This window comes from Apus apus, chromosome 13, assembly GCF_020740795.1.
Source record: "Apus apus isolate bApuApu2 chromosome 13, bApuApu2.pri.cur, whole genome shotgun sequence".
Lineage (NCBI taxonomy): Eukaryota > Metazoa > Chordata > Aves > Apodiformes > Apodidae > Apus > Apus apus.
This window is the reverse complement of record NC_067294.1, coordinates 17,210,612-17,235,325: the sequence shown is the minus strand read 5'-3', so window position 1 is coordinate 17,235,325 and position 24,714 is coordinate 17,210,612. Positions and strand designations below refer to the sequence as shown.

General features: G+C 47.0%; 1 protein-coding gene and 1 long non-coding RNA gene across 20 annotated transcripts in view; one reads left to right on the top strand and one right to left on the bottom strand.

The window, feature by feature from the left end:
• Positions 1–17,284, bottom strand: part of LOC127389913 (uncharacterized) — a 39,743-nt gene extending 22,459 nt beyond the window's left edge. For 8 of the 18 annotated variants that reach the window (XR_007890747.1, XR_007890737.1, XR_007890738.1 and 5 more), the window contains exons 1-5: positions 17,146–17,284; positions 12,169–12,322; positions 2,799–5,118; positions 2,523–2,695; positions 643–741 (exon numbers count right to left, since the gene is read on the bottom strand). This is a non-coding gene — a long non-coding RNA (uncharacterized LOC127389913). The remainder of the gene's footprint in view (positions 1–642; positions 742–2,522; positions 2,696–2,798; positions 5,119–12,168; positions 12,323–17,145) is intronic. The other 10 variants (XR_007890739.1, XR_007890751.1, XR_007890746.1 and 7 more) reach the window with 7 other exon arrangements.
• Positions 17,285–17,684: 400 nt separating this feature from the next.
• The window catches only part of DELE1 (DAP3 binding cell death enhancer 1), a 23,953-nt gene continuing 16,923 nt past the window's right edge, over positions 17,685–24,714 (top strand). For both annotated transcript variants that reach the window (XM_051630901.1, XM_051630900.1), the window contains exons 1-4: positions 17,685–17,816; positions 17,957–18,068; positions 18,197–18,317; positions 18,664–18,807. In XM_051630901.1, coding sequence (XP_051486861.1) covers positions 17,698–17,816; positions 17,957–18,068; positions 18,197–18,317; positions 18,664–18,807 — 496 coding nt within the window. In that variant the 5' untranslated portion in view covers positions 17,685–17,697. The remainder of the gene's footprint in view (positions 17,817–17,956; positions 18,069–18,196; positions 18,318–18,663; positions 18,808–24,714) is intronic.

Here is a 24,714-nt window from a genome sequence, read left to right as displayed (position 1 = left end):
ACTGCACCAGGATGCAGTGGTGCCTTTCTGAAATATTCTCCTGTTTTCCAAGAATATGTGCCTTGGGATATTTTGAGCTACACAATCCTTGGGTTTACTATTTAACGGGTTATGCTTTAACTTCTCCCCATCAACTTTTCCTGTTACACCCTGAGCACAAGTAAACTTTGAGCATCCATAATATCCTATGGCAGGGGATTTTACAGCACAATTACAGGTTTTGTGGAGAACAATCAACCAGATTAAACTGATTTCTAGCTGTTTCTTTGGAAAAGACACTTCTCTCAGTTTGGAGAGAAGGGAACGTGAGCAAGACACAAAACCTATGATCACAGCAGCAACAGGTGGACAGTGCAGGTAGATGGACCACTGATCTGACCCACTAGAGCATTTCTGACATTGTTGTGACCACGTCATCTCAGTTGCACCTTCAGAACCCTCTTGCAGAGTCATAGAATCACAGGATGGTTGGGGTTGGAAGGGACCTCTAAAGATCATCTAGTCGAGCCCCCTGCTAGAGCAGGATGACCTACAGCAGATCCCACAGGAACAGAGCTCTAATAAGCTTGTGAAATGTGGCTTCCCACCAGAAAAATTGGGGTTTATCCATTTCATCATTTTCTTCTTCTAATTTCTACTCACTTGCTTGGTAGAGACTCCAGTGTGATGGTCTGCAGGACTCACTTTGCTCCTGGGGAGCTTCTCAGGGACTGTTGTCACATTTCCCATCTTCCATCCCTCCTGCAGGGAGACTGAATTAAGTGATAGGCTACACACTATAGTAACTCCATAATTGCATATGTGTTTTCCTCCAGAGCTCTTGAGTGATTACCATATGGTCCCAGCAATCTCTGACTCTTCATCTTATCAATTAGTCCTAAAAAGCATTTTAATGTCATTTAATTTGAGACAGTTCCTTACAATTGTCCCCCCATAAGTTTGGCTTTCATGGGAGAATAACCTCCCTCAAGCACAGTGAGAACCAACACAAACCTTCAGTTTACTTTTCCACAGCAGTTTTCCTCTCTTACAGTAAATCCCTTTAGAGCATGGTTGTCTGTTGACCCAAGCTCTGAAAAAGAACCTGATTCTAGCAATTCTGAAAATATTTTTACTAGTGTTTTTATTATTCCTTCAGTGAGTTTGCACCTCAAAAATTTCCCCCGCCTGCCCTCCAGACTTAGCTTCACATTTAATGCTTCCCCCCCCATCCCTTTTCTTTATTTGCTCAGAAATCCCAGATTTTGAATACTCTCCTCTACACTGCTGTTAGAATATTGCCTTTTTGGTCCCTTGTAGAATTATTTCACTTAGTGATATATTGCTCTGAGCTTCACACAGGGTGTTTTTATCTAGTTTCTCATCTTCTGCTTCCTTCTAGCAGCTGCTTTTAATTTCCTTTTAAGAAGCTCCCTCACTTTTGAGTAGGTCTCATTTTTAAGTTAGGTATTTCTGAGGTGGTTGTGGGGGAAAAGCAAATAGTCCTAAGATGCTCTGTCATTATTGCCTCTGAAAAAAAAGACAGGTATCATAGAATCATAGAAGCACAGACTGGTTTGGGTGGGAAGGGACCTTCAAGATCATCCAGTCCCACCCCCCTGCATGGGCAGGGACACCTCCCACCAGCCCAGGTTGCTTCAAGCCCCATCCAACCTGCACTTCAACACTGCCAGGGATGGGGCAGCCACAGCTTCCCTGGGCAACCTGGGCCAGGGTCTCACCACCCTCACAGCAAAGAATTTCCTCCTCATGTCTCACCTCAATCTCCCCTCTTCCAGTTTTAATCCCTTCCCCCTGGTCCCATCCCTCCCTGCCCTTGTCCCAAGTCCCTCCCCAGCTTTCCTGCAGCCCCTTCAGGTACTGGAAGGTGCTCTAAGGTCTCCCTGGAGCCTTCTCTTCTCCAGGTATCCAAAGAAGGGAGGCTTGGGAGGGAGGGGGAGATCTAACACCTCCAGCCGGAAGAGGAAGGGTGGGGAGGGTTCTGCCACAGCACTGCAGGGAGCAGGGACCTGGGGGATGAGAGCAGAGGCACCTCTAGTACCAAGCTTTTGAGAGGACCTGCGAGGAGGCTGCATCAGCAGCAGGTAAAAGACAGGTAGGGAATGCAGAGAAGCAGCTCCCAGAGGAGGATTCACATTTAAAGCAGGAATGTGCCTGTGTCAGCAGAATGATCTGAACTCAGTCGTTCAGGGAGCTGGAAAGATCCTCTGTTATTCCAGGCTCTCTGTGCTCACACAGGCAGGGCATATAGAGCAGGGCTGTCCTGTGTGGCCTTTCTTCAGCATCTCAGATCACCTTCTGCTCAGTGGGCCTTGGGGAGGCTGCAGGGAGCCCATGTGCATTTCCCTACATGGCTCCCACCTCTGCTGCCATGCTCAGCATCCTTGTGGCTTACAGGAATTAATGACTCATGGATGATGGAAAACCTGTGTTGCTTTTCTGGGTGGCTGGCATCCAGAAGAAACAACTGCACACCAAAAAAAGAGGCCAGTCCCAATGGGATGCAAGGGGGGGTCACTCACCTCACTCTACAAAGCCAAGCAGGCAGGCAGGACAGCTCTCCAGTTGCTATGTCACTGGCTGGTGTCATTCCACACTTGGATGTGACAGCAGCTGGTCAGCCCCAAGGTGCTTCAGTCTGTCCAGGCAGCTTTCTGCTTCCAGATGTAGGTGTTCCAGCACAGCAGCACCCTGACTGTAGGGACAGACCAGCTTTACCAAATGCAATATAAATGGAATGGAAAGCAGGCAGCTGGCAGGAGCCAGGCAGGCCCACAGATCCACAGAAACAAACCTACCAGATGTTCCAGCCCCAGCAGGGAGCCAGGTGCCTGTCCTACTGCAGGAATTGTGTTTCTCCTCCTGTTGGGTTGGCTTCCTGCAAGAACACTAGAAAACACTGGTGGTTTGAGAGTTGCTTTCCCTGCCTAGAACTGGTGCTACCATAGGTTTGTGTAGTCACTGAACACCAACATGAAATGAAGCAGAGCTTGGAGAAATGCTGCTCTCCACTCTTCCTCCAGCGTGCCTTGTTTACACTGCTGAGCTGCAATCTGAAAAATGCCATCTAGGATGAATACTAAAGAGTGGGAGGCTTTTCCTCAGCAATGTGTTCCTACACCTGATTGCTGTGCAGCATAATATGCTGGGAGAGGGTGGGGGCCTGGCTGTGCTTCTCCATTTCATGCAGTCATAGAAACTGTCAAGCTCAGGTGCCTCCTAGCAGCATTTCTCCCTACACCCTTTCCTAGCCACCCATTTCTTTTTTAAAACATTCCATTGTTACTGCAGCTCAGCTCTTCCAGCTCATTTTCATGTCATTATTATTTCTGTCTCTTTAGAACCTATCTACTTGTGCAATTTTCTTCTATTGTTTTTCCAAACCAATTCACAGTAATATGTTAACAGCTGCCTCATAGTGAAATCACCCAGAGTTAATGTTCAAAAGTCTATTAAGAAATTACTCACCTCTGTGTTATAAAATCTGAGCTGCATTGCCCTGCACCCCTGTCCTCAGGGTATTCCCATGTGTCTCTGCTTCACCACCAAGCTCATTTCCAACCTTGTGGTGGAGGGTACATGCAAAAGCAAAGGATACCAGGAAGGAAGAACACTTTTCCACACACAGGTGACTTCTAGAGTACTTGTACAGCTCCTTAAGCTTAAAGGGCCAGGAAGCAGAAGGGGACTTATATTGCAGAAGATGATGGAAAGAAGAGGTGAAAGAAGAAAGGGTCATAACAGGGCCCACATGCACACCTCAAAATTCCATCATGGAATACATCTGCCTCCGTTTTCAGAGTTTGATGACACTTCTGATTTCCCTCCCCTGCCAGCAATTCCAGCTTCCCATCAGCTCAAGGCACAACCAGGATGATAACTCTGCATAACAAAATGCACAGTGGAAATGGCACTGACCCAAAGGCCTGGTAAGGCACAGCCCAGATAGGAGTTTGTTGGATGGTACTGCCCTTTGGAATGCTGAATTCAGGCAAAATCAAAGTGTCTGAAAACCTGCAAACCCTTCATACCAAGGATTCCTTCTTCCTTGGTAAAGAAAGGCAGGTTCTTCCTTTATTCATACATTGAAGTGTTCATATAAATACACACACACTTCCTACCCACACAGCATCAAACACTCCAGAAGTGCTACAAGACAAAGTGCAACACCTTGTTGTGGGAAGATTCAAACTTACAGTCACATGGGCACCTGGAACAGGAGATACTAAAACTTATCACACAGGCACTTCTCGTTGAGCTGTGCAAAGGTTATTCTGTTCTGTCAATAAGCCCCTGTCAACAGTGAGCATATATTAGAGTTCAGAAAACACTGCTGAGGAGATCCAAGCTTTCTGGGTTAAAAGGTTATGAAATTTAGCCTAATCTCTACTTCTATTTTCTTAGATGTTCACTACCAATCTATTATGGGCAAAAAAAGTCAGTGCAGCCCAAAATTAAGGTTGCCCAAAATTAAGGTTTCCCAACTTCTTCTTTTACATCACCCTGACAATATTTCTACAAGTGTTCAGACTTGAAGTTCAAACTGTAAAGATTTCTCTCAAGCTAGCCTGAAATCTCTTTTTTAAATTAGGCTGATTTGCATCATAATTTCTCAGGCTGAAATAAAATAATGTGGTTTTTTGGAGAAAATGCTCCTCCTACCATTCTCTTGAGAACTGTTTGTGTCTCTGTGCTTTATCACAGGAACTTCACATTTGGCACAGGGTTTCTCCTGCTGAGAGGTTTGTATCTGTTGCCTTTACAACTGTCCCCAAAGTTCTTACACTTCCAAACAACTTCTGGTCACCTTCCACAAGTCAAGCAGAATAACTAAGATACCAAAAGATTTAAAGCCCAGGAAGAGAAAGACACTAGAATAATCTGAATGATTTCTAAGAGCATAGAAACTAATCAAGGAGATTCATGTTGTCAACTTGAATTCCACCCAAACAAAACAACTGACTCAATCTGATTTGCCTCCCTGATGGACAGGACTTTGTGGATAGGGAAGAAGCAGCAGATACCACATACCTCAATGTCAATGCAAAATGCCCTGGCTGAAGCCTTGACACAAATCTGGTTGGAATCTGCACTCTGAGAGTGGTTTCCAAGGGTTCACTGTGAAATTTCAAGGACAAATTGAATGGTTACTCAGCTGTTCATAAGTCCCATTCAATATTTTATTGATAGCCTGGATGAGGGAATGGACTGTGTGTTTATTAAATCTGCCAAGATTAAATCTGAGTAGAGCAGCTACAAACACATGGGGGCGAGCAGAATTAAAAACTTTTGACAACTTAGACAAGTTGCCTATAAATATAGGAGTCATCTCCATTGTAAAAAGAAGAGTGTTTTAACTCAGGCAGGAGTAAAGTGCACAAATACAGGACACACATCAGCTGGGCAGAAAGTAGTCTGGGAAAATGAATAAAGACCTGAAGGTTCTGATAGATCACAAGCTGGACAGGGGTTATTGTCCTGAGCAAACAGAAAACACTACAGAGATATATCAGCATAAGAATCACCTGTAAGACATCTTAGAATCATAGAATTCCAGGGATGGGGCAGCCACAGCTTCCCTGGGCAGCCTGGGCCAGGCTCTCACCACCCTCACAGCAAAGAATTTCCTCCTCATGTCCAACCTCAATCTCCCCTCTCCCAGTTTTAATCCATTCCCCTCATCCCATCCCTCCCTGCCCTTGTCCCAAGCCCCTCCCCAGCTTTCCTGGAGCCCCTTCAGGCACTGGAAGCTGCTCTAAGGTCTCCCTGGAGCCTTCTCTTCTCCAGGCTGAACACCCCAACTCTCCCAGCCTGGCTCCAGAGCAGAGCTGCTCCAGCCCTCCCATCATCCCTGTGGCCTCCTCCAGACTCACTCCAACAGCTCCATGTCCTTCTGATGTTTGGAGCTCCAGAACTGGACACAGGACTCCAGGTGGGGTCTCATGAGAGCCAAGTAAAGGTCCTTTTGCTGTACTAAGTAACACCTCAATGCAGAGGCAGGTCCAGTCTTGGGTACTGCCCCTCAGGAAAGGCTGACAGGCTCAGCAGCAAGAATAATAATAATGGTGAGAGGTCTGGGAAACACAAACTGAATTAAAATACTGAGAACACAAGGGGCTCAAAAGAGAGAAGACCACAAAGAGGAGCACTAACAGTCCTGACAGACTCAGGATGGGTGCAGCAAGAGTCCTGTAGCAGACAAAATGGAAGAGGAACAACATTTCTGCATATGCCAAGGATGTCATAAGCAGATCTGATCCTGTTGTGGAGGAAGGAGATGGATGAAGTGATGCTCTGAGACTTCTTCCAGCTTCACTTTCCAATGATGCTGGGCTCAGCTGATGCTGATTAGAGATTGTCTCTACTCAGTTTGTCCTGATGGACCCCAGTGACTTCACACAGCCATTGCTCATGCACATTTACATCATTTCTGCATTAACATCATCATTAAGGTTACAATGTTTTACGTCCATCTTCCCACCTTAAGACTATCTGTCTTACAAATACCTTATCAAAGTGCTATTTGCCAAACCAGCCTGACTCACAACTCATTCATCAAAAGCCATTTTAATAATTAGTCCTCAAATAGTAATTCAATAAAATCTTTGTATCTTGATTTCCCTTTCTAACCAGCACAGTGGGCAAAATGGTTTGTAATCAGCTGGCATCACCACTCTCAGACTCAGAGGATCTAGATGAGAGCTGCTGGTGCCAGTCTCCCCTCCCTCTGCCATCATTGTAGAAACTATTACAATTTCAGAAAACATTTTATACATCTTGGGCCTCAGTTCCAGATTCTTATAGAAGACCCCCCTTCCCCTGGTCAGGCAGCTGCCTGACACGACTGCTGCTTAGTCACAATTATCCACTCAGGGTGCCAAAGGAAAGCAGTGCTGCCTTTACAAAGAATCATAATCAATTACCAGTATTGATCAGAACCAGATATAGTTCAGCTTCCCACAGGATCCATGAAACCAAGTGGCTGTAGTGATGGAAGGAGAACAAAGACCCTTGTGAAGCTGGGCAGATTCTGAGATTTATGAAAATACAGCTCAACCTCCCAGCACACAATCAGTTAAACCAACATCAGACAAAACCAGAAATAACACAAGCCAATATTTTTAGCTCTCCAATACCTCACACCATTGTTAAATCGAGCTGATATGTCAGAGAGTGGAAACCCAAAAGATTTATCATCATAATTCTTTATATTTCTTCTGGAGAATTCATAGAATCATAGAATGGTTTGGGTTGGAAGGGATCTTAAAGATTATCTAGTTTCAACCCCCCTTCACACTGCTCTCATTTCTTCTACCACTTTGATTACCTTCTTTATAACACACTGGCTTTCTTATTTCTACTGAACAATTCCTGAATTATTATACTAATAACTAAGCATGCCTTTTCATCAGCTAGCAGCTAATTACCCCTCTTCCTACCCAGCTTGCTCAGAAAACAGCCAATTCATCTGCACCCATATCACTCTCCCTGTTGCTAAGCAGTCAGAGCCAGGCAGCCCTTGCCCTGTAACCTCTTTGTGTGGTTCACCCTGATCTAAGTGCACTTTGCAGTAACTTTCAACCTCTGAGACAGTGTTTTGCACTGGTGACCAAGCTTTAGGCACAGGTTGAAGTGCAGCACCTGCTTGGCAAAAACTGCTTCTGCCCACCAGTTCCAGAGCAGCTTTGGAGCTGGAAGCAGGCAGCTACTGCTCACTGCAAGGAGCAGTCTGGAATTGGAGAGACCTGAAAAGAATCAGTCTCTGCCATCCAGAGTCTTAGTCCTTTTGTGGTCAGACCTTATCCCAGACTTCACAGAATCATAGACTGGTTTGGGTTGGAAGGGACCTTAACAATCTCTTCCCACCAGCCTAGGCTGCTCCAAGCCCCAGCCAGCCTTCAACACTTCCAGGGATGGGGCAGCCACAGCTTCCCTGGGCAACCTGGGCCAGGGTCTCACCACCTTCACAGCAAAGGATTTCTTCCCAACATCTCATCTCAATCTCCCCTCTTCCAACTTGGAACCCTTCCCCCTCATTCCATCACTCCCTGCCCTTGTCCCAAGTCTCTCCCCAGCTTTCCTGGAGCCCCTTCAGGCACTGGAAGGTGCTCTAAGGTCTCCCTAGAGACTTCTCCAGGCTGAACAACCCCAACCCTGTCTCCACAGCAGAGCTGCTCCAGCCCTTGGATCATTTTTGTGGCCTCCTCTGAACCCAATCCAAACTGTTCATGTCTTTTTCATGAGCTGAGACAAATTCCCATAAGGTGAATTTGGGCAGGTCAGTTTTTGTCCTGCAGCCTTGCAAAGGAACCTTTTGGACAGTAGCTCAATTTCCATGAAAAAGCCCCACTCATACACTTTAAAAGAATCAAACCTGCCTTACCATGACTGTGTCCTTTTACTGAGCAGAGGGACTCCACACCAAGCCCTGGAGATGGCTCTAAAAGAGCATTTCAGGGTGACTCTATCTCACTCTGGTTCTCACCAGCACAGCAGAGATGGGCTCTGCCCAAAACACTCAAGCTAGTTAGTAAATAACTTCAGTGATGAGATGACAAATCAGACCAGAGTGGTTTTCTCCCAATTACCTGTCATTTTATCTGCTTTAGGCTGGGCAGAGAAGCTGATGTTCGAGGGCAGGAACCCATCCTTAGGAACCCACCATCTTTAGCCCTAGCAAGCCATTTCCTTCCCTGGTTCTCAGTTCATGAAATCAGTGAAATTTCAATTAGTGCCATGTTAATGGCTGGTATTTCTAGCCCTCCTAGAGACTAGATTAGGTCAAAACCCTTAATCCTTTCATCTAACCCATGACTACATACTCTGAAACAAAGAAATGTTGGCAAAGGCAGTGGTTGTGCTTGATTCCAGAGAAAATTCAAAAATTAGGAAACCTGTTTAAAAAAGGGCTGAGAGTGGCAGACAGAAGGGTAAAATGTTTTCAAATGGCAGGTAGGCTATTTTAGGATTCTATATTGGAGGCTCAAAGCAAATGCATATAACCTGTCAAAAAAGACTTGAGAGAAACCCAACAAGCTAGCATCATAAAATAGCAGTATCAGGGAGGCTGCTGGAAGTTAAAAGGTATCCTGCAAAAAGCTGGAGTAGTGTCTGAGAAAGGAAAACGAAAAAGAACATAAATCCTGGCAGACTAAATGTACCAGCACAGTAACATGGACTGAAGGTAGAGTTTAGAAGCAGTTTGCTCAAGGTATTTTAAAAAAAAATTGCAATAAATCCTTCTTGAACACATCAAGAGTAAGAAGCTTGCAAGAATCAGTCAGCTAAACAGGTGTGAAAGAAGCAGTCAGAGAAGATAATGCCATGGCAAAAAAAAATAAAAAAAATCCCAAACTCTTCTTTTCAAAATCTCTGCTCACCTGGAGAATCTCAAAGAAACTGTCTCATCTCTAAGGCATTCACAGCAGCTTGTCTGAATTTAAGGTCATTAAGAGCAGATTACAAAGCAGACAACATGAATAACATCTCACTGGGTGCAGATGATATTCATACCCGATTTTTACAGCATGTTAAAGAGGAATCAGCTGAGCTAACACCCTCAGTACCTAACCTTTTGCTGGAAATTGCTGCAATTATCAAAGGACTGGATGGTAACTAATAAGAAATCAGCTTCTCAAAAGAAATCCAGTGGCGACTCAAGAAACCCCAGATCACTAAGTCCAATGTCCATATTTGTCATCTTGGCAGAAGCTCCAGTAAAGAACAGAATTAGTGAATACATGAATAAAAAGTAACACATTAAGGAAAGGTAAACATGACTTTTGTAAAAGGAAAGCTGAGCCTCCTCAATCTGCTGGAATTTTTTGAAGGAGTCAAAAGCATGTAAATAACAGAGATCCAGCTGAGAAATTTTGCCTGTGTTTCCAACTCACCCCAAGCTTCCAGAAACATCAGAGATTGGAGGTCTCATCAAAGGCTCTTAAATAAACTAAACAGCTGGGGACTACAGGTAAGTACCTCAGAGAGTTAAATAATAGTTTAATATTGGAAAAAGAAGATAAGACTAAAGGATGAGTTTTCACAGTAGAAAATGATCACGAATGGATTCCTGTGGGGACCAAGGCCCACGGTGCTCAATGTGTTCAGAAGTGATCTGGAAAGTAGGTGGAATGGGGAAGATTTCTGATAAAAACTAAATTAATTACCATAATATTTACTACAAAAGCTTCAAGATCTCATGGCAATGAGCAGCCTCATGATATAGTGGAAGATAAATTTCAGCCCTGACAAGCATAATCTGGCTATCTACAAAAAGCAACACTAGCTTTACACACAGAGTGATGGGCTCTGAGCTAGTTTGCACAATTTAGGAAATGCATCCTGACACTCTAATAGCTAGTTCCATTAATATATCACTGCACTGCTCAATAGCAGTCAAAAAAAGAAAATCAAAAGTTCAGAATTCTTAGGAGAGAAAAGTATGACTCTGCCACTGTATGAATTCATGGTGCAGCTGTTTCTTAAACATCAAGTGCAGTTCTGGTACCCACACCTCAAAAATCACAGAATCCCAGAATGGTTTGGGTTGGAAGGGACCTTAAAGATCATCTAGATCCAACCCCCCTGCATGGGCAGGGACACCTCCCACCAGCCCAGGCTGCTCCAAGCCCCATCTAACCTGCCCTTCAACACTGCCAGGGATGGGGCAGCCACAGCTTCCCTGGGCAACCTGGGCCAGGGTCTCACCACCCTCACAGCAAAGAATTTCCTCCTCATGTCTCACCTAAATCTCCCCTCTTTCAGCTTGAAACCATTCCCCCTTGTCTCATCCCTCCCTGCCTTTGCCAAAAGCCCCTCCCCAGCTTTCCTGGAGCCCCTTCAGGCACTGGAAGGTGCTCTAAGGTCTCCCTGGAGCCTTCTTCTCCAGGCTGAACACCCCAACTCTCCCAGCCTGGCTCCAGAGAAGAGGGGCTCCAAAAATTAAAAAAAAAAAACACCACACAACAAAAAACAACCAACCACCAAAAAAAATCCAGAGAAGATACATGGCAGAATGACAAACACAAGTACAAAACTGCTTCCCTGAGAGAAACAAAGTTAGCACAAAGAAGTTGAATAGGAAGTGATCAGTTGCCATGTGTCTTCCCCAGTTGTTCTCAGCAGGCCAGACGCCAGTGAAGGGAGATGGACACAGCACAAGAGCTCTGTCTGTCACTCTGTGCCTCTCTTGTTCAGCTGGTGCTGCCCTCACGTTCTGTCAGACAAGAATTTCAAGGGAGAGTGATAATTTGTGTGAGAATTCCATCACCTCGGTCTCACACACAATCCCAGTGCGTTTTCAGGAAAAAACCTAAGGGGGAAAAGGAGGAACAAAAGACTTGCAGCACTTTATGTTTCCATTATTTCTAAATCATAATTCATTAGAGGTCTCTACTTCCTTTCCCTTCTGCTTGTCCCAGGCTGCAATTTCAGAATGAAAATAAATAAAACCCCACGTAGGCAGCATTTACAAACACCTGAGTGTGGCAGTCCAGCCATGTTGCTTCCCAGCCTCTACAGTGATGCATTTTAACCCAGCTCCTCCCACCTTTTTTACATTTCTCTCATTTTTCAGCCTCCTTTGAGCATTGTGTTCAGGCTGTTAACTCAGCTCCTTCAAGGACAGCACTACTCTTCCTGCAATTGTGGCAGAGGCTAGGACCAATTGGTCCCAGATGGAATAACAGCCTGATACTACTGGTGAGCTATTAATAATATGCAAGCAATCATTTTAATTGCTACCGGGTGTCTAGAATTTAAGGAGCTGTATAAAGAGTTCCCTCTATCTCAAATATTATTGTCCCATTGTGCACTTTGGAGTTTAGCTCTCATTAAAGGTAATAGAGGGAAATAGTCTGTAGCAAACAGACTGTGTTTGTTTTCACAGCTCACCTCCTGCTCCTCTCCACTAAAACACACTCTCACTCAGTGACAAGACCACAGCTGTTGCCATCTTTTACTTACCTGCTGAGTGCAATATTTAGCTTGAGGGACACTGAAGTTTTCTGTTTGTTAGTTATCAGGTCAATAACTCTCACCTTATCACTTCAGTTTCCACTCTGCTGATAAAACCTGTCAGCCTTCCTTGAGCGGTTCCTGGCCCTCAGAAGAAATCACATTAAATTGGCACAACCAAGTAAATCTGTAAGGGATGTGCTCCTGACTTACCAAAGGGAAGGGGGGGGGAAGGGCCTGCATTTCTGTCCTTCTTCCCTCTTGCCTGGCTCCAGTGTCCAAGTGCTTAGAGCTGTCTTGAAATCTTCCCTCCAAATTCAGCAGTTCAAGTCAGCTCAGTTCTTTGAATATGGCCCAGAGGAGATGTCTGAGGAGCCAAAATTGATATGTTTAAGTGCAAGAGACAATAATCATTTCTTCCAGTATAAGCTAAAAATACCCAGAAGAAAGTGGAATTCATAATGGAGATTTTAAAGATCTGTGACACACCGGAGCCTGCAAGAGGGTTTTAATGAGAGAGAAGCCAATTTAATTGGTCAGTGAGAGCAGCTGCTTTGCTGGGTGAGTGGACTCCAAGGTCTCACATTCCCCTGGAATGCCTGGAGCATCACCGTGGTGCTCAGCATGGCTGTGACAAGCCTGTGTCAGAGCAGAGCAGCATCAGAACCCAGGAGAACCTGGAGAATCAACATCTCTGCACTGTCAGATCACAGAGCCCAGCCACAAGAAGAAAGCAGGGAAAAGAGGAGGTAAAAACTGACACAGGAACCTTTCCAAAGGTGACTGCATGACTGACCATCCCCACCTGTCATTAATTATGATGCTAGGTATGAAGCTAAAACAGCCTGTGAAGTTGTAAAGGCTGGAAGGCTGTGTTCAGAGGGAGCTGCTGAGTGCCAGGGCTGGAATCTGTGGCCTCCCCTGTGAAACCACTCCTGGGGTGGATGTCACCACTCACAGGAAACCCAGAAATAACTTCCACAGACCATTCAATTACAGACAATCACCACCCAGTGCTCCCACTTCTTGTGGCATGGCTCATCAATCAGCTCTGCTGTCACCATGTCTCTTCTCATAGCAGTCACCAGAAGGCTCTGAGCTCCCTCCAAATCCATGTGACATTTACTGTCAGGGACTGTCAACACCAACAGATTCTCCCAGGGCCTCCGAGTTCATCACAAAGCAACAAGATATATCCCCAAAATGTGCTCCTGGTTCCAGCTCTGGATTACAATGACTGACTGAGGGGCTCTGCAGCAGTCAAGGAACTGGAAACTGGCAGTGAGAGTTACAGCTCCTGCCCAAACACCTTCCCTTCCTTTCTTGTTAGAAAGGTACAACCACATTAAGAGAAGATTTAGAATCATAGAATCAGAGAATGGTTTGGGGTGAAAGGGACCTTAAAGATCATCCAGTTCCAACCCCCTGCATGGGCAGGGACACCTCCCACCAGCCCAGGCTGCTCCAAGCCCCATCCAACCTGCCCTTCAACACTGCCAGGGATGGGGCAGCCACAGCTTCCCTGGGCAACCTGGGCCAAGGTCTCACCACCCTCACAGCAAAGAATTTCCTCCTCATGTCTCACCTCAATCTCCCTCCTCCAGTTTCAATCCATTCCCCCTTGTCCTCTCCCTCCCTGCCCTTGTCCCAAGTCCCTCCCCAGCTTTCCTGGAGCCCCTTCAGGCACTGGAAGCTGCTCTAAGGTCTCCCTGGAGCCTTCTCTTCTCCAGGCTGAACACCCCAACTCTCCCAGCCTGGCTCCAGAGCAGAGCTGCTCCAGCCCTGGGCTCATCTCTGTGGCCTCCTCTGGACTCTCTCCAAAAGCTCCATGTCCATGTTATGTTGGGGACTCCAGAACTAGACACAATTAGGCCCATGATAAATTAAGACTTCCTCAAAAATGCCATTTAAAAACTTCTTAAGAGAAAGATGAGACTGTTGACTGTGAAATTTAGCCTTCTCATCTTTAGCATTGATCCTGCATTCAGTGTCTGCTTAAGAATACAATGACCTAGTGGAAAAAATGGATAAAACTTAATAAATTGCAGCTGGCAGTATTGACAGAGTGTGTGTGTGCACATTTGTTGTTGTATGAAGGTATTATAAGAAATCTAATAAAGGAAAACAAACACATTTTCTTTGCCTGTGAGCTGTGAAACTAGATCATCTGTAATTACAATGTTTCAAGAATACTTGGTCAAAGTCACATGGTGAGGTGCTTTTTTAGGCATAAATTTCTGGCTAGAGGAAAACAAAGACCTCCTGTTGTGCATCAAAGCTTCTGTGCTCCACTAACTTACTTTGCTCAAGATGCAGAAATAGAAAAATGCATGTGAGAACCTAACTCACCAGAAGACCACCATGAGCCAAGAGGGAACAGCTCCAACACCCAGGGAATAAAGTTCCAGTGGCAAAAGTGTCTCAAAGATACAATCAAGAACTTGGGAGACAGGTTGATACTGTCTCCTGGAACATCCTCATAGGAAAACGCAAGAAATGTGGGACAGCTGAGCAGACTGAGAGGTGGATTCAAAACTGGCTCAGCAGCAGAGATCAGAGGGTTGTGATCAGTGGTGCAGCCTGAAGTTGGAGGCCTGTGGCCAGTGGTGTTCCCCAGGGACCAGTACTGGGCCCAGTTTTGTTCAGTATCTTCATCAACAACATGGATTGTAGAATCATAGAACCATAAAATGGTTTGGGTTGGAAGGGACCTTCAAGATCATCTAGATCCAACCCCCTGCATGGGCAGGGACACCTCCCACCAGCCCAGGTTGCTCCAAGCCCCATCCAACCTGCCCTTCAACACTGCCAGGGATGGGGCAGCCACAGCTTCCCTGGACAACCTGGGCCAGGCTCTCACCACCCTCACACCCAAGAATTTCCTCGTCATGTCTCACCTAAATCTCCCCTCTTCCAGTTTTCATCCATCCCCCTCATCCCATCCCTCCCTGCCCTTGTCCCAAGCCCCTCCCCAGCTTTCCTGGAGCCCCTTCAGGCACTGGAAGGTGCTCTAAGGTCTCCCTGGAGCCTTCTCTTCTCCAGGCTGAACACCCCAACTCTCCCAGCCTGGCTCCAGAGCAGAGCTGCTCCAGCCCTCCCATCATCTCCGTGTCCTCCTCTGGACTCACTCCTGGAGCTCCATGTGACACACAACACACAACAACTGCACAACTGACATAGTTCAACTCCTGTGGCATCCTCACCAGATGCATCCAAACAGATTAGCTCTGCTGCAGACTTGCCAGTTGCAGAAAAGACAGAGAGTATCACACCCCAAATAGCTGAAAAAAAACCACAGCTAAAGGCATTAAAAAGGCAGTGATTAGCTGAGATCTTGGATGAACCAATCCCAACAAATGCAGTTTAAGTTTTTGGAGCATTAATTACTGATATCAACTTGATGAGTGAGAAAATTAGGGCAAGATTATAGAGCACAGATGCTGATATTTCTATTTTGCATGTAAATTTCCTCCCCAAACAAACTGTAGTAGCTCAGGAAATACCAGCCTACTAACACCAGACAATTACAAACACAGTTACTAAAACAGACAACTAAATGACTTTGTAATTAAGGTATTAAGCCAAATCTGGGGTGAAAAGGATAAAGGATTTGTATCCCACATGGCACTACCCAAAAAAAAATAATAAATAAAAAATAAAAGCTATGGAAAACCCAACAGAAATCCAATGGCTTACAACAAGCATTTAGGCTGATGAAAGAGAGTGATTATATATCTCCTGGAAAGCCACACTTGGAGCTAAACTTGCTGCCAGCCAAGCATAAAACATAGATAATACTGAACAAGCATTACAAGTCCATAAAAGGAACTCCCAGCAAAGAGAAAAACCTTATTGTGGAAACAGAGACAAACTGCCAAAATGACCAAGAATTTCTGTGCCCGTGGAACAAAGGAATCAACATGAAAGCACACTGCTGAGCTGCAGGGAGCACAGGGGTGGCAACAAGTCCTACTTCTGAAGGAAGCCACTAGGGTAAGGAGAACAAAAAGCCTGTCTTTGCTCACACTGGCATGCCAGGTTGGGAACCTGGCCATCTCCTGTTGCAACACTGGAGAAACAAACACCCCGACATCCAGCAGGTATCAGCCAAGAAGCTGGGTGATCCATCACAGGACCAGGCTGCCTGCCCACAAGACACTTCATGCAACAACCCAAACCACGACTGCCCCTTCATGCATTTTTTTAACACCCTCCCATTCACAAATCTTTCACTTTTATACCCGTTTCCCAACCATCATCAATCACGCCGCTGAGTACAGGGAGATGAACTGGCTGAGCTTCTGGTCACACCTGAAATGGCTTCTTTTGGGGTTTTTTGCTGTATGAGAAGCACTTTGCAGCAAGGCAGCTTCTTGTCTAACCCCATTCAGGGCACTCCATGTCCACCAGCCCTGCTGGCACCAGCCATTCTGGGTCAGGAGAAGCTTTGATCAGGTTTTATGAGGTGACACCAGGCTCAGCTGTACCTCAGCACTTCCTCACTTGGAACCTCACTTGGTTCCTGCCTTCTAAGTCCTCATGATAATTATAGGATACTGGTTAGTAGATTCCATAGAAATATAGTCTAATAAAAACGTACTAAAATAATTAATTTGCTGCACTAAGTTAGCTGAATGGTTTACTTTTGAGACAATATGCTTTGTGAAACTATCAGTCAGCTCTGCCAAGCATCCTACTTGTGATAACATCGAGTCTTCCAAGAACCTGTGGCTCCTACAGACACACTGATGTTGATTCTGACCCACCTGGGCAATCTACCAGCAGGAGACTGGAGACAGGACCAGGATAGAGACAGGACAAAGACCACAAAGGACTAGAATCAACAAAAGACCCCCCCCCAGGAGACCCTCGGGCAGGCATCATCACAAAGAGAGCCAATTCCAGGGAATAAAATGACTATGTACAAGAACTCTGGGAACTCATGGACATGGAACTGAAGATGCCTGGTTTTGGTGGCTATTAATTGGGGTGTTTCACTAACTGGTCGAAGCACTAACGGTGGAGAATCCCCAGCAGCTGCCATAAAGAATCCCTGCTCAGTAACAGCTTGTTTGTTGTTACTGGGTCTTCCTCTGGGGATCCTCACCCAGCAGCTCCAGCCTCCCGCTTGGGTGAGGAGTGTTAGGAAGCAAGGGGGGTTTGGAAGCTCCCCATTTTTGTTTCACTCACCCTCAGGGCTCACCTCCGGCCTCAGGGACCCCTCAGAGAAGCCCCAGACCTGCAGCACAGCCGCACCCCCCCACACACCTCCCAGGCCGCGCTTTCCAACGGGGATTTATCCCCTCGAGTGACAGGGGATCCCCATAAACCGTCCCCCCGGGCCTTCAGGGAACCCCCAACACCAGCTCCAAGGGTCCCCGACCCAGCGGGGGACACCCTGGCCTTCCAACCCCCGCCACCCCCACCCGGCCCCTCAGCGCGGCCTTCCCGGGCCTGGCGCCCTCCCCGCGCTGGGGGCGGGCCGGGCGGGGCGCCGCTCTAGCCCCACTCTATGCTCGCGGCGCCGCTCTATCCCTGCCCGCCCCCCGGGTTCAAGCCGCCCCCCGCCCCTCCTCACCGCCCCGCCCGCTCCCTTCTCCCCTCTCCCCTTCCCCCGGTGTCGGGGCCGCCGCCAGCGACGGCGGGAGCCCCTGCGGGGTTCGCCGTTCCCTTGGCTCCATCCCTCGTCTCTATGGCCCAGGCCGCCGTCGCTTGGCAACGCCCTCGGGAGCCGCGGGCGGGATGTGGCGGCTGCTGCTGCTGGGCCGCGGCCTGGGCCGCTGCTGGCCGCCCCCTGCCCGCCCGGCCTGCGCCGCCGGCCCCGCCAGCCCCGCCAGCCCCGCCAGCCCCGGCACCGAGCGGTGAGTGCGGCCCAGCCCGCCGGGCCTGCAGCGAGAGCCCCGGGGCGGCCCCGGGGCCTGCTGGTGGCGGCAATGCGCCCGAGGGGCTGAGCTTACGGCCTTGACGGTGTGTGCGGTTTTGGTGTTTGTGGTCGTTTCAGGGCGCCCGGCTGTCAGGATGGACGGCCCCGGGGTGGAAGGGAGCGAGAAGGAAGGCAGAGGCCGCTGCCTGGGCTGGTGCCCCGCTGCTCCGTGCTGGAGGCCGTCACCTGGGTGAGGAGCCGCGGGCAGGGGAGAGCCCAGGGAGGGGAGCTCCCCGAAACGGAGCTGTGGCCGGGCTGGGAAGGGGACCGAGGACGGAGTGGGACGGGTTTCCTTGATTTGTCTCTGCTTTTCCTCAGGGAGCAGTCGGCGCGCTGCTGCTGCAGCTGGTCAGACAGATCTCGTGGCTGAGGTCGCTGCCCGACACCAGGAGGGAGCGCAGGGCTCTCTGGCTCGCCTCGTTGCCCTCCGAGCAGACAGGTTAGCAGCTCTGGCTTCTGAGGTCTGCCTCCTGATGTATGAACCATGCCTGGAGAAGAGCTGCTGTGAGAAGCTGACAAGCTTTCAGGCGCTCTGAGGAGAATAAGGGCTGGTGTCTGTCAGGGCAGTCTCACTGTTTCTTAGCAATTTGGTGCAATCCCACTTTGCATCCTGCATGTCCTTACCTTTGTGAGCCATTCTGGACTCTGCTCCCTGAGTTTTCCTCCTGCCTGGCTTTGTGGTCAGAGCAGAACAGAGAAGGACACTGGGTAGATTCAGAGTCCAGTGTTGTCTGCTACAGAGGCACTGCACAGCTAACAGAACTGCTCTGCACTCTGTATTCCAGGGGTGACTGAAGCCTCAACCAGCTGTGCCAGTACACAGCTGGGATCCCACTTCTTGCAGAAAGGAAGTCCAGAGGCTGTACCAGAGAACTCATCCTCAGGCATCCCCTCAGGGCAAGGAGAGAGCCAGCCCTGGGCAGAAGCAGGTATGTGCAACATGCTGCAGGACAGGATTCTTGTGGCAGAAGGATTTCTGAGTCTCTTGAGTCTCCCCGAGGCAAAGCTGGGAGCCAAGGAGTGTGTAGCCAATTATTGACCCTGAGGAGATGGGTTAGAGTGGAAAGACAGAACTTCAGAAGGATGAATCTAGAGTCCAGGGACAGGAGGAAAAAAGTTCCTGAAGGCAGGGAGGATCCCAGGCTGTGACTGGGCAGGGGACATCAGCTTTACCAGCAGTGATCTGCCTGAGCCACCCCATGCCAGCATCTGCTTTCTGTTCTTTCCTGGTGGGCAGATGTTTGCAGTCAGAAGGATTCAGAAGAATAGTGTGCCATCCATCTGGGAGGCTTGTGTACCTGGTGTGAAACTAAAGGAATCCTTTTCTTCCTGGAAGATGAGGATGTGTTTCCAAGTGCTTATGCTGTAGCTAAGACTACAGTGGAAGGAGGAACCCTGGCCCAGGTTGCCCAGGGAAGCTGTGGCTGCCCCATCCCTGGCAGTGTTGAAGGGCAGGTTGGATGGGGCTTGGAGCAGCCTGGTCTGGTGGGAGGTGTCCCTGCCCATGCAGGGGGTTAGATCCAGGTGATCTTTAAGGTCCTTCCAACCCAAACCATTCCATGATTCCATGAGGTATCAAAGATCTTTTCATAACAGCGAGTTTTACAAAAATAGGAAGATACACTTCACAAAAAATGGGAGTCATCCAGGAAAGCATGTCTGACCACATTAAATTTAAAGTCATGCCAAGGAAGATCAGATGAGACCCACAGCAGGGCTGCTCACTAGATGCAGAGACACTAACAATGGCTTTAGGGAAGATGTTAGAGGCAGAAAACCTTCAGCAGGTAGAAAGAGGGCACGGTATGGTCATGGTGTCAAAGAGGCACACAAAAATCCATCCCACAGATGCTGGGTGCTGCAGGAAAGGTCAGAGGGGTTCATTTCCCCTTTCTTTACTTTCTTGCAGATTTTTTGTCTTGTCTTCTGTGCTGATTTAAGCTCCTGCCCATCACTGCTCAGCATACCCACCTCCTGCCAGAGGTTACCATTCCCACCAGTTGGCAAATGGAGCATTTTGTTTCCATGTCTCCTCATTAGCTCCAGGAAGACAGCCAGGTTAATTTACCTAAACTGCCAATTAGACTGTTTAACCCATCTGCTTTTGCCTGGAGCGTATGAGGAAGAGCTCAAACACGCTGCCTTGCTGGCAGATCATTGGGCATGGACCTCTGGGAGAAGTGGTGGGAAGGAAGTGGAGACAGTGATGCCTTCAGTTGGCACAGCAGAACATGCAGGAGTGAGTGTGTGTCTGTCTCTGACAAACAGTTTCCTACTGAGAGTCAACAGGAGGAGCTTTTAGGCAAACTGGTAAATTGAACAGTGGCAAGTCACTGAGGCCACATGCTCTTTGTTCAGATGTTCTTCAGAAGCTCTGAGCCTCTTAACGATGATCTATAAACCAGTGCTTCAATCTGCTGGATGGCCAGAAGAATGAACACTGGCAGGTTGGACACAGGCTTTTAAAAGGGGGGTTGTGTGAGCCACAGAACTGCAAACCCAGTAATTTGAAGTTGATAGAAACTGTGTTACAGAATAGAGGTGTTGGATACCTGGATGAGTGTGCTATATCAAAGAGTCAAAGGTCTTGGAAGGATTTAGGAAGCCATTTCTCAGACCAGCTCTCTCCAGTGAGACAGCTGTAAATCTATTAAGAGTTCTTTGGAGAAGTCAAGAGGCATGTGGAGCAAGATTATCCAGCTTTTAGCTTGCTGAAAGTCTTTCAGTCAGGACCAAAAACAAAGCTATCTGGAGAAATAAAGCTGATGTGAGGGAAGGCAGAGGGGCTAGTTTTGGGCCAGTAACACCTTTAAATTCAAAAAGTGGTTTTCAAAATGAAGAGCTGTTACTGTTGGATTCCCCTAAGTCCTTTTTTTTGAAACCTGTTCTGTTCAGCCCAGTCAGCAGTGATTTGGAAAAAAAAAAAGAGGTGACAAGTGAGGTGGCAGAAGAAGCAAATGGTCCAGAATTATTCAGGACAGTCAACGGTGAAAGTCACAGCAAATGATTGCAAGAGAGCTAAAGCCAGGGTAATCCCAAGGTAGGTTAAATTAGTAAACACAGGGGAATGTGGCTGTAAATACACATGCAGAACAAGGAGTGCTGAATGAATAACTGTGTTGCAGAGGGAACCTTTAAAGTCACTGTGGATCTGGTTTTGATAAGGTTAAGTCAGTGCTCAGCAGCAGTGAGGCCAATTAAATGTTAATTATTGCAGAGGAAGGAGCTGAGGACAAGACAGTATCAGAGGTTTGTGTGAGGTTTGAGGTGCAGGCACTTCTGGAACACTTAAGGAAAAGGCACTGGCTTAAAAACAGTAACAAAGATGGCACAGAAAAGGATGTCAAGGAGACAATGGGATACAAATAGAGACTAACTCTTCAGCTTAAAAAAGAAGAGGCAGCAGGTGTGCTGGTGTTCTGTGAGACTGAAGGTGTTGAGAGAGGCTGAGCTGGGACAGTATTATTCATTATACACATTCTTGAGCAGCACAAAAATGCTCAGGTAGCAAGTTTGAAAAAAAGCAGGATATGTTTGACCAGGGCACAGGCCAGCTGTGGAACTCACTGCTACAAGCCAGAAGTTGAAATGGGTTCCAAGAAGTGATGAGGTAAAATTACAGATTCAAATTAAACTTAATTGGTCCACTAGAAGCCTCCTGCTCAGAAGATCACAGAACAGCTGATTGCTGGCAAGTTCTGCCAGGAAAAGTGTGACTCTCTAATCCCTGTTCCTTACACTTGCTGCCCCAGCATCTCCAACTGTCAGTTGTCAGAGATAATGTGTGTCAGAAATAATTTGATTGTGCTCAATAAATAAGTCCTGAGGTTACATTCTTACATTATGCTGCCCATCCATTTTGTGGGCATTTCTTGAGAGAAATCAGGGGGAAAAGACTTGAGTGAATTTCCCTGAAGAGTCTGAAAAAAATGGAGGTTGTCATACAAGAAGTCTCAGGAATCTTTCCATGGGAAGTTTTCGTGTGAAGCTTGGTGATACCTTTCCCTCAGAGTGTGTTTTGCTTTCTACAGAAAAAGCTGCCTAAGGTTTAGGATTTATTTTTATTTCTGGTGTTTAGCTACTGAGAGAGAATGAGGCTGAATGAGGATGCAGGAAGGATCTGGGCAGAGCAGAAGGAAGGGAAGAGCAGACGCCTGGCAGATGATGCAGGAGAATCTGGTAGCAAAGTCTTGCCATTAGAGAACAGCCCTCCAGAACTCAGAGTGGAGCAGAATGTACCTTCACTTCTCCAGTTTGCTCTTGGCAGCAATGACAAAGGACCTTCTAGAGAGAATTCCATGTCCTCACCCTTTCTTTCAGTGTTTCAGTCAATCTCCAGCCTTGCTGGTGCTGGTCTGTGTGTACAGTGACAATCTGCTCTTGCTGTCAGCTGCTTCCTTCCCTCAGATAGCAAAGATCTTTGTGATGGAGTCAAACATCCCTGCTTTGCAGATGAACCATCCCAGTTTTAACATAACACAATATGATAGAATCTATTACTTTTACTGTGTTTAAAAAGAAAACTCGAGGAAATTCATTTAAAAGTTGCTATAAATAGCATTCTGGATATTACTGTCAGCAAGTCCTCAGCTGCATAATCACATCCTATTTTATTATTTTATTTTTCATGGAATTTGTGCCTCACTAGAAGCTTTTTTGCTGCAAGTTAAAGGCACATAGTGAACAAGCAGGTGGTTACAGCCAGTCTCAGTGTTACAGCAGCTGAATGCTGCCCTGGGGAGTTGTATTTTACCCCTGGCAGAACTGTAAAATTCGTTATTTCAATTCTGAGATTACAGACATTGCAGAAGTGTGTTTTCATTTCAAAGCACAATGAAACCAATTGGAAACACTAAAATTTTCCATGAGGCAGAAATCCTGGATTCTCTCCAGCTCTCGTTGTGAATTCATTCTTGTGGAGCGTTTGGATGTTGTGGGATGAGCAATCTAGACTGTGTATGAGAAGATTATTAATTCCTCATTTGAAGCTAGCTTTGAGCAACATCTGATTAGTACAGGATGAACAGTGGGGAAAGAAAAAAAATATTTATTAGCTGCTGCATATGTGAGTGTTGGGCATCCAGCACACCAAGAGCTGCAAGATTGCATGGGAAAAAGGATGCACAGTCATGTTACATCATAGCCCATGTTTGAAGATGGTCTGAGAAGCTGTGGCTGCCCAGGAATCCTTCCTGGAAGATGAGGATGTGTTTCCAAGTGCTTATGCTGTAGCTAAGACAGTGGAAGGAGGAACCCTGGCCCAGGTTGCCCAGGGAAGCTGTGGCTGCCCCATCCCTGGCAGTGTTGAAGGGCAGGTTGGATGGGACTTGGAGCAACCTGGGCTGGTGGGAGGTGTCCCTGCCCATGCAGGGGGGTTGGAACTGGATGATCTTGAAGGTCCCTTCCAACCCAAACCAGGCTGGGATTCTGTGGAATAAAGTTACATGGAAAATTCCAACAGTGGTATTCCCAGCTGCTCTGTGCTTTGAAGCTAGAACCTTTGGATAATAGAATGTGGTTCTGTGTGTCTGATGTAGCAATGAATTATATTGCATGAAGTTGTGCTGAGGCTTGACCATTCTTTGGGAAACAAGAAGCAAAGAGTTGGGGTGACCTTGTGTCAACTACTGTCAGGTTGAAGGTTAAGCTGGTTGGCCTGTTCTGCTGAGGTGGGGTGGGATTCTGTGCTGCCTTTTATTCCTCAGTTTACTGCTGAAGGAACCCAGGCACTGTGTTCAGATGGTCTCCCTGGTGTCGGGGCAGCTGCGAGTCTTAAATATCCATGAAGAATTTTGATTTGAGGCTTTTCCCAGTCTCCAAGGTGAACTCTGAGAGGATTCATCCATCTAGTCCTTCAGGAGATGGAACTGGGGGTCAGGATCAGTTAGTCCCTGTGTTTTCTTCCAAATGACCTTATGCTCTCTGGGAGTGGTAACTCCAATCTGGGGAGATTACTGGGATTTGGGTGAGGAGGGATTTCCAGTGGGAAAGGGGCATGAGCCAGTTTTGCAAGCTGATAAACTTCCTAATTAGTTCCTCTTTGGTTTTTCGTGGGGCAGTTATTTGTCCACAGTACAGCCTGTTTTCTCAGTGAATGGTGAATCTCTGATTTAGGAGGAAATGTCTCTGCCAAAAGTAAAGTTTCATGAAAGCCTGAATGTACTAACGTGGCTCAAACAAACAGTTGGGAGAATTTTTAATGCAGGAAAAGCTTCTTTTTTCATAAGCTCTGCTGTTGTACGTATGGCAAAAAAAAAAACCCAAATTAAGTCATGAGGGAGATACCTGAAGGAGAAGAGAGTCTTACCCTGCAAAAGATCAGATAACTTTCTGCCCAATCTGAAAACAAATGTAAAGCACAACTAATAAATTCATAGATGATATGATTTTGGATGGGATGATGAATAGGAGCTGTGTTTGCCACAGCGATCTTGCTTGTTGGGTGAGTGGAGCTTGTTCAGATAAAATACATTTGAATACAGCCAGAGGGGGATTGTTTATCTGGGAATAATGAGGCTGCAGCTGGAACACGGGGCAGGCACTGCAAGAAGTCCTGCTGGTTGCACTCTCCTTTTCTTGCTGGGCTGGCACAAGTGCTGTCTAGTGCCAGGAATCAAGGAATTGGGCTCCCAAAAGGACTGATTTTTCACTCCTATTAGCTCTGCTCAGCAGCCACACAGCTTGAGAAGGGGACAGGGAGACACAGGGAGGGCACAGCTGCCTTAGCAGCATTGCCTTGGAGTCTTCCAGGCTTCAGCACCTGGTGTTTGGTGGGATCCAGCTGCTCGTGGTGAGTCAGGTTAAAAATAATCGGCCTCAGTCAGCCCTGGCCTCTC